The 8776-nt window shown below is 44.1% G+C and overlaps 2 protein-coding genes and 1 pseudogene across 2 annotated transcripts in view; 1 reads left to right on the top strand and 2 right to left on the bottom strand.

The window, feature by feature from the left end:
- GABRR3 (gamma-aminobutyric acid type A receptor rho3 subunit) overlaps nt 1-8776 on the bottom strand; it is a 40715-nt gene that overhangs the window by 15863 nt on the left and 16076 nt on the right. Inside the window, exon 5 of the mRNA XM_006774980.1 lies at nt 3872-3954. Coding sequence (XP_006775043.1) covers nt 3872-3954 — 83 coding nt within the window. The remainder of the gene's footprint in view (nt 1-3871; nt 3955-8776) is intronic.
- Nucleotides 730-3143, bottom strand: LOC102759826 (annotated as a pseudogene).
- On the top strand, nt 5684-8768 carry LOC102762778 (serine/threonine-protein kinase PRP4 homolog). Its single transcript, XM_015571271.1, is given in 3 exon segments — nt 5684-7078; nt 7334-8092; nt 8094-8768. Coding segments are annotated over 3 exon segments (2793 nt in total). The 3' UTR covers nt 8733-8768.

Here is an 8776-nt window from a genome sequence, read left to right on the forward strand (position 1 = left end):
ATCTTTAAATTCTTACAACACTGTTTCTTATACACTGTTTTGTCATTTGCAGTGTATAATTCTTCTTACACTTTTTTTTTAAAAATATATTTTATTGTTTTTACAGAGAGGAAGGGAGAGGGAGAGAGAATTAGAAACATTGATGGGAGAGAAACATCAATCAGCTGCCTCCTGCACACCCCCTACTGGGGATATACCGGCAGCCAAGGTATATGCCCTTGACCAGAATCGAACCTGGGACCCTTCAGTCTGCAGGTTGGTGCTCTGTCCACTGAGCCAAACCAGCTAGGTCTATACCAGTTGATTTTATTTATTTATTTTTTTGCAGAAATCCTTTAATTTTCTTTATTTCACACATTAAAAAATGAAACACACTATACAAATGGTTTTCAGAGCAGATTACACGCGGGTCCATTCAGACTCCTCTCAGAGTGTGGCCGACACTCAGTGCTGCCCAGACAGAGGCAGCTGTTAGCACGTAGCCGATGTATTGATCTAGATGCAGTAGCACGCAGCCCTCAGCATGACGGTTCATTCCCCTCTGTTCTTAAATTAGGTTCAATGGCGTCGGTGTCCATATTTACAGACTTGAAATGTATCGATCCTGAGCAGTTCTGATGTACATGAGACCGGCTGCTGGGAGTCTTGGTCTCAGTCTAAAAAGGGAGGCCAGTGGTGCAGGCAGTTGCTAGGAACTGGTCGTCATCCTCCCACCAGGAACATTGGCCGCCGTGGCACAGTCAGACCCTCTACAAGGGTTAAGCCAAGTAACTGTAGGTGTCCTTTTCACCATCAACTCGCTCCAAATATTCTTTCTCGATCAGAATATCAACGCATTTCTTGATGACCGGGACCCGTGGCTTGAACCGTGAGGACCGCTGAGTGAGCAACTCCCCAAGCAGCTGCTGGTGCTCCAGGACCGTCCGCATCTTCATGACCCTCACAATCGCCGCCTGGATCAGCAGTTTCCGGTCCTCTTCAATATTTTTGTGTGTAGTTTCTTGTTCCTGCTTCTGTTCGGTTTTCATTGGCACATTGATGTTAACCCTTAATTTCTTATTTTTATAACCAAGATATAATTTTATTAAGGTATCTGGCTTCAACTCCACCTCATCAACATTTGCATTTTCATCTTCCAAGACCAATAACTTCGACTTCAATAAAATCTGTAGGACTTGTGCCAAAATGTCCATTTGGATTTGAGTGCTGTCCGTCAGCTGCTGCACCGCGTAAGCATCTTCCGTGTTGTATTGAAGCAGGATTGCCATCTGGAATGTAGATGCCTGCAAAGTGTATCTGTTCTTGAAGCAGTTTGTGACCAGCTCTCCTTTGGAGAGTTGGTGCAACCATGTCAACTTCCTGCCGCTATGACGACTAGCGTAGAAAGCAGTGAATCGCTGGTAGCTACGTTCCAGCTCTGACGGCAAGGCGAACGTGCAGGACTGCCGGAAGGGCCACGAGCTGGAGCTCGGCACCTGGATACTTAAGTCCAAGTCCAGTGGCTCTGAATTTGTCAGGTGCTTTTTGAACTGTTCGTTTAAATCTTTGCTCACGCCAATGTCCTGAAACATCCGCTGAAGTTTAGAGGTATACTCAAATCCACAGGCTTGCTTTAATTTGGAGATCATGCTTGCTTCGGCATCATCACTCGCACTGTTCTGGTGCACGAGTCTTTTGGCCAGCACCTTCGCATAGAACTTCTGGAACACATCCTTGTCCTCTATGTACCTGAAGACAACCATCACTTGATTGAGAGTATCTTCTAGTTCTGCTTCTTCTGGGTTCTTGGAACTCTTCTTCAACAAGGAGTCACAGTATCGAGCCAGCAATTCGGTGGACTTACTGGACGACTGAGCCATCTTGGTGACAGCATTGTTGTTTATGAAGCGCCCACAAGCCTTGTCCAGGGTGGCCATGAAGCCCGCGTTGTTATTGAATGCTGACATGACCAGGGCGTTATACTTTTTATGAACATCCAGCACTGTCTGCACGTACATTTTGGGATCATTTAAAGCAGCTTCTCCACACTTTTCAATTGCTGCAAGACCCTGATTATGAATATGTATCTCCAAAAGTTTTTTCAGTTCTCCTAGGCCATCCTGGATTCGAGATACAAGATTATACATGCGACCCAAATCTTCGTTTTTATCAGCATCCAGCAAGTTCTGAAACTCTGTGTGAAAAATCTCCAGGTGCTTCTCGATGAGCACCTGCTCGCACCTCCTCGCCAGCTCGTCCTGAGTGCTTTTGTGGAGGTAGACCTGCACTCTCCGTTGCTCCTCGAGCAGGCGGACCTCTGCCTTTTTCATGTATTCAGTAACTGGGCTCTGCTGCAAGAATTCAGTACTCTCTCTGGTATAAAATCTCTCTGTATCAGCCAAAAACTGAGACTCAAAGGATTCTTTATACACTGTTAACGTAGGACCCTTCGCAAATGCATCATCTTCATTCAGCCCCAATTCCACATAAGGCTGTACAACTCCACTAATCAGTCTTGTATTGATGGTTTCACCATTTCTTTCCTTTTCAATCGGTTTTAAAACAACCTTGGTTACCTGTTTGTTCAAGGGCCTGAATAGACAATCTCTCCAAGTCACCAATGCGAGAGAATGGATTTCATATATTCCTCTTCGTCCTTCATCACATGCACGGCAAACCCAATGTCTATTGAGGTAGGCACATAATTCCATTCAGAAATTTGCTGGAAAACCGGTAATCTTCCCACTGCTGAGTGTAGAACTTCAGTACACTCTCATCCATCAAGTCTTCTCCATCCTTAAGAAGATTTGTCAAGTCATTCTTCAAAAATTCTTTAAGTCGTTTGTATAATTCCAAGCCAACAAATTGCACTTGCCCCTTTTCCGATTTAGAAGGAGGACGCCAGCCCCTCGCGTTTGGTTTGACTGGTGAACACTTGTGCAGTAGCTATAAACGTGAGTGTAGAGCTCCATGTATCTGGATTTTGCCATACTCTGTCTGGTGTATACCTGCTGGATTCCAGCTCTGAGGTCATCCCAGATCTGGCCAAGGCCAATCTGCTTCAGTCCATGGGGATTCTGACTCCTGTTCGATGACATTGTGAGTAATATTCTGAAGTTGTCCAGTGCAGCAATCCTTATCCAAAAACGGAAAACTTCCCCTATTGTTGTTGATGTATTTTCCCTCCACGTTCCATGTGGTTCAGGGTTTGGGGTCTACTGATGAGTACTTGGGTGTTGGGGTCCAACCCCAGCAGGTCCAGGGGTCCCCAAAGGTGTGGACGGAGTCGGCGAAGAAGGAAAGACTCAGAGGCAACGTTCAGTTGATCAGCAGCCTAGCCAGGATCTCTAGCCACAATCTCCAGCCAAGTACTGTGTCCATGTTCTCTTGCTAGGTTCTCCAGCCAGGTTCTCCAGGTTCTCCAGCCAGGTTCTGTAGCCATGCTCTCACACTAGGTTCTCCAGCCCGCCCTGGTTAGAACACATAATGCTAAGAAGGGGAGCAAACATATTAAGAACAGTATGTCATATACGCCAGGTCCCTTGAAACATATGCTGTGCGGATGTTTCTTCCCTGCAGTGACTGTGTCAAGCAGCAAGGATGGACCAGCTTCCGGCAAATAACATTCACAAGAATGCCCCTATGTAGGGAGCTGTTTCTTTATAACCATTGTGGAAACCGAAAAATATATTATTATGAAAGCATAACTTTTTTTTTTCCTGGATCTTTTCGAGTGACAATTTGCCATCATCCTTGTAAAGGAAAAAGAAAGCAACTACATATTTTGAATAAATACATTTATTAAACCCTTAAGAACATGCCTATTTCCATTCAAGTTTGCGATGGTGTGCTCAGGTCGTGGGTGTGCACTGTGACAGGAGGTAAGACTTACAGCTTTCCAATTCAAGGGAACAATTCTGCCTGTCCAGAGGAACCCTGCTGGAATCCATAAAGCACATGGCTGAAACAGTCATCCTAGAAAAAGGAGAAGGAAAGGGAAACTGTAGATCATTGAACCATATGGCCAACATGCAACTCTGAATCTCCCTCACTGCTTGCTGTTTCCTGTGCATTTCAGGAATGAGGCAGAATAGGCATTGCCTTTTTCTATCCTAATGACGCTGCCGGAAACAAACCCAGGAAGGCGGATGATTTGCCTGAGACACGGAGTTCACAGGTGAATTCCTCCTCGACTAATTGCTGCTGATCTCACCATTTCCTGGTCAGCTCCCTCTGTGTGTTCTGGCTTCCAAGTCTTCAGAGAAACACACTTCAAAGTGAGAATACTTTCAAATAGATTTAAATATTGTCTGCCTTTTGGAAGACCCAAACTTAAATAGTTTCTATTGGTAAAGGCTGGGTGGTGGTAATCAAAACCTATGGGTGAAGGTTTTGCTCACAAACCAGGTTTACCTGAGGAAATTCTCTTTCCAGGAGAGAGGAAATAGCCCAGAGCATTTTCAGTTTTACATTTATGAGCACAATGCATAATTCAGGTGCTATTAAGTCAAAGGGCTTGCATACTGATGAGGACTGTTTTTCCACATTTTATATTCTGCTAGATTTTCCTGGCATCAGGCAGAGGCTGCGGTGCTACGATCCTACCTCAAAGTAGAAACTTTGTACCCACAATATCAGATCAGAGGTGCATAAAAGGCCCCTGAGCAAGTCTGCAAAAAACAAAGCCAACAGCTGCTCCCACCACGGTGCCCTCCAGTTAATCCGAGAAGCGGAACTATTTTATCTCCAGTGGGTTGACTTCTACTTTCATTAGTCAGTTAGCAAAATGCCATGCCGAGCAGTGTCTGGGTGACTCCGTGTCACAAAACGTACTCGTTTTGCCATATCTCTAGTACTTTAAAGTGGGAAGGACCTCTGAGTCTTTGAGTCTACCTTCTTCATAGCACACAAGACTAAATTTACAACCGAGAAGGCTGGGTGGGTGGTAGTAAAGAAAGTATTATTCACAACATTTGTTAAAGAGCAGTGAGGAAGACTATGGAGGGGGGCTACAATAATGGGGCTTTTGAATAAGGGAGAGGGTGGGGCACGGCTCCAAATATAACAAAGGAAAGTGACCATTTATAGCCAAGGAGCAGGATGCGAGGCAGCGGATAGAAAATTACTCAGCGGCCCGCTGGCTCCGCTGGCTCCGTGGTTGAGTGTGGATCTATGAACCCTGGGGCCACAATTCCATTCCCCATCTGAGCTGGGGGCTCAATCCCCAGTAGGGGTCCTGCGGGAGGCAGCCAATCAACCACTCTCTCTCATCATTGATGTTTCTCATCCTCTCTCTCTCCCTCTCCCATCCTCTCTGAAATCAATAGAAATATATTTTTTTTAAAAAAAGAAAGACAAAAGAGCGCATGCCTGTCACTGGGCCTCGAACCCTCAGCAGGCCCCGCCTGCCGCCCGCAGCTCCTTGTGCCCCACCCGCTCTGGGGGAGTTGCGTCATCACGTCTGGGGAAGTTGCGTCATCACGCTCGCTCGCCCTCCCTGTCCCCGGATGCACTTATATACCTGGATTCTTAGAGCTTTGGGTGGCCTCTATCTAATTCTGTGCGCTTAGCACATGCGCGCCGGCTCTGCTCCCTCTTCCTTCCTCTTCCTCCCCTGACACTCGCCTCCGCTGCCCGGGCCACCGCTGCCTGCCGCCACCGCCACCGCCACCGCCACCGCCTCTGAGGAGTCAGGAAGTTGCAGATGGCCGCCGCCGCCGCCGAGCCTCCGCGTCTGCAGGAACAGTCGGAGATGGAAGATGCTGATAATTCTGGAAAGAGCATACACGAAGAAAATGGAGAAGTATCAGAAGACCAATCTCAAAATAAGCACAGTCGTCACAAGAAAAAGAAGCATAAACACAGAAGTAAACATAAGAAACATAAACATTCCTTAGAAGAAGACAAGGATAAAAAACATAAACGTAAGCGTAAACAGAAGAAACACAAAAGAAAAGAAGTTATGGATGCTTCTGAAAAAGAAGGTTTGTCTCCAGCAAAAAGAACTAAACTTGATGATTTAGCGTTGCTGGAAGACTTGGAAAAACAGAGAGCCTTGATTAAAGCTGAAAAAGAGAAGACAACTAGGAGCAAATCAAAGGAGAGGAAAAAGTCTAAACGTCCATCCAAAAGAAGTAAGTCTCAAGATCAAGCAAGAAAATCAAAATCTCCTACCCTTAGAAGGCGATCTCAAGAGAAAATTGGGAAGGCCAGATCTCCTACTAATGACAAGGTTAAGATTGAAGATAAAAGTAAGTCAAAAGATAGAAAAAAATCCCCAGTTATAAATGAAAGAAGTCATGATCGAGGCAAAAAATCCAGATCCCCAGTTGACTTAAGAGGTAAATCCAAAGACAGAAGGTCACAGTCCAAAGAGAGAAAGTCAAAACGGTCTGAAACTGATAAAGAAAAGAAGCCAATTAAATCTCCCTCTAAAGATGCTTCTTCTGGGAAAGAAAATAGGTCACCCAGTAGAAGACCTGGTCATAGTCCTAAAAGAAGTTTGTCTCCAAAACAACGTGATAAATCCAGAAGAAGTAGATCTCCACTTTTAAATGATAGGAGGTCTAAGCAGAGCAAGTCACCTTCTCGAACTCTGTCTCCTGGTAGAAGAGTTAAGAGCCGATCCTTGGAAAGAAAACGAAGAGAACCAGAAAGGAGACGACTTTCTTCCCCAAGAACAGGACCTCGTGACGATATCCTCAGTAGACGCGAGAGATCAAAAGATGCCAGCCCGGTAAGTAGGTGGTCTCCAACCCGAAGAAGAGCAAGTAGATCTCCCATTAGAAGGAGGTCTCGCTCCCCACTCAGGCGGAGCAGGTCTCCTAGAGGAAGAAGCAGTTCCCCTCGGAGAAGGGATAGAGGTCGGAGAAGCAGATCACGTTTGAGAAGGCGGTCTCGATCACCTTCAGAAGGTGGTCGTAGAAGTGGGAGCAGAAGCAAAGTAAAGGAGGATAAATTTAAAGGAAGTCTTTCTGAAGGAATAAAAGTTGAGCAAGAATCTTCATCTGAAGATAACCTCGAAAACTTTGATGTAGAAGAAGAAGATGAAGAGGCCCTAATAGAGCAGAGAAGAATACAAAGGCAAGCAATTGTTCAGGTATGTGATTTTATTACAGTTTTGATCAATCCTCCTTAAATAATATTTTAGTAAAATAAAGGTTTTTTACTTAAAAAAGTGACAATAGTAGCAATTCAATAGGTCTTAAAAAATGGTAGTTTCTTAATAAAATTGAAATAGAAAGTTGAGCAAGAATCTTCATCTGAAGATAACCTCGAAAACTTTGATGTAGAAGAAGAAGATGAAGAGGCCCTAATAGAGCAGAGAAGAATACAAAGGCAAGCAATTGTTCAGAAATATAAATATCTTGCTGACGATAGCAATAGGTCTGTGCCATCTGAACCCAGCAGCCCCCAGAGTAGTGCTCGTACACGGTCACCTTCTCCAGATGACATTTTGGAAAGGGTAGCTGCTGATGTTAAAGAGTATGAACGGGAAAATGTTGATACATTTGAGGCCTCGGTAAAAGCCAAGCATAATCTAATGACAGTTGAACCAAATAATGGGTCAGCTCAGAAAAAGCTGGTGGCACTTGATATGTTTACAGAATCTGATGATATGTTTGCTGCATATTTTGATAGTGCTCGTCTTCGGGCTGCTGGCGTTGGAAAAGACTTTAAAGAGAATCCTAACCTGAGGGATAACTGGACTGATGCAGAAGGCTATTATCGTGTGAACATAGGTGAAGTGTTAGAAGGGCGCTATAATGTGTATGGCTACACTGGTCACGGTGTATTCAGTAATGTCGTACGAGCCAGAGATAATGCAAGAGCCAACCAAGAAGTGGCTGTAAAGATCATCAGAAACAATGAACTCATGCAGAAAACTGGTTTAAAGGAACTCGAGTTCTTGAAAAAACTTAATGATGCTGATCCTGATGACAAATTTCATTGTTTGCGGCTCTTCAGACACTTTTATCACAAACAGCATCTCTGTCTCGTATTTGAGCCGCTCAGCATGAATTTACGAGAGGTGTTAAAAAAATATGGTAAGGATGTTGGTCTTCATATTACAGCTGTAAGGTCCTATAGTCAGCAGTTGTTCTTGGCATTGAAACTCCTTAAAAGATGAGGCAATGAAACTCCTTAAAAGATGCAATATCCTACATGCTGATATCAAGCCAGACAATATCCTGGTTAATGAATCAAAAACTATTTTAAAGCTCTGTGATTTTGGGTCGGCTTCACATGTTGCGGATAATGACATAACTCCTTATCTTGTCAGTCGATTTTATCGTGCTCCTGAAATCATTATAGGTAAAAGCTATGACTATGGCATAGATATGTGGTCTGTAGGTTGTACCTTATATGAACTCTATACTGGAAACATTTTATTTCCTGGCAAAACCAACAACCATATGTTGAAGCTCGCCATGGATCTCAAAGGAAAGATGCCAAATAAGATGATTCGGAAAGGTGTATTCAAAGACCAACATTTTGATCAAAACCTCAATTTCATGTACATAGAAGTTGATAAAGTAACAGAGAAGGAGAAAGTTACTGTCATGAGCACCATTAATCCAACTAAGGACCTGTTGGCTGACTTGATTGGATGCCAGCGACTTCCTGAAGACCAGCGTAAAAAAGTACACCAGCTAAAGGACTTGTTGGACCAGATCCTAATGTTGGACCCAGCTAAACGGATTAGCATCAACCAGGCCCTACAGCATGTCTTTATCCAGGAAAAAATTTAAATAAGATGAAGAAGTTCCAATGGTTTGAGTAATTAAGTACAGAC

Source organism: Myotis davidii, unplaced genomic scaffold, assembly GCF_000327345.1.
Source record: "Myotis davidii unplaced genomic scaffold, ASM32734v1 scaffold48, whole genome shotgun sequence".
Taxonomy (NCBI): Eukaryota; Metazoa; Chordata; class Mammalia; order Chiroptera; family Vespertilionidae; genus Myotis; species Myotis davidii.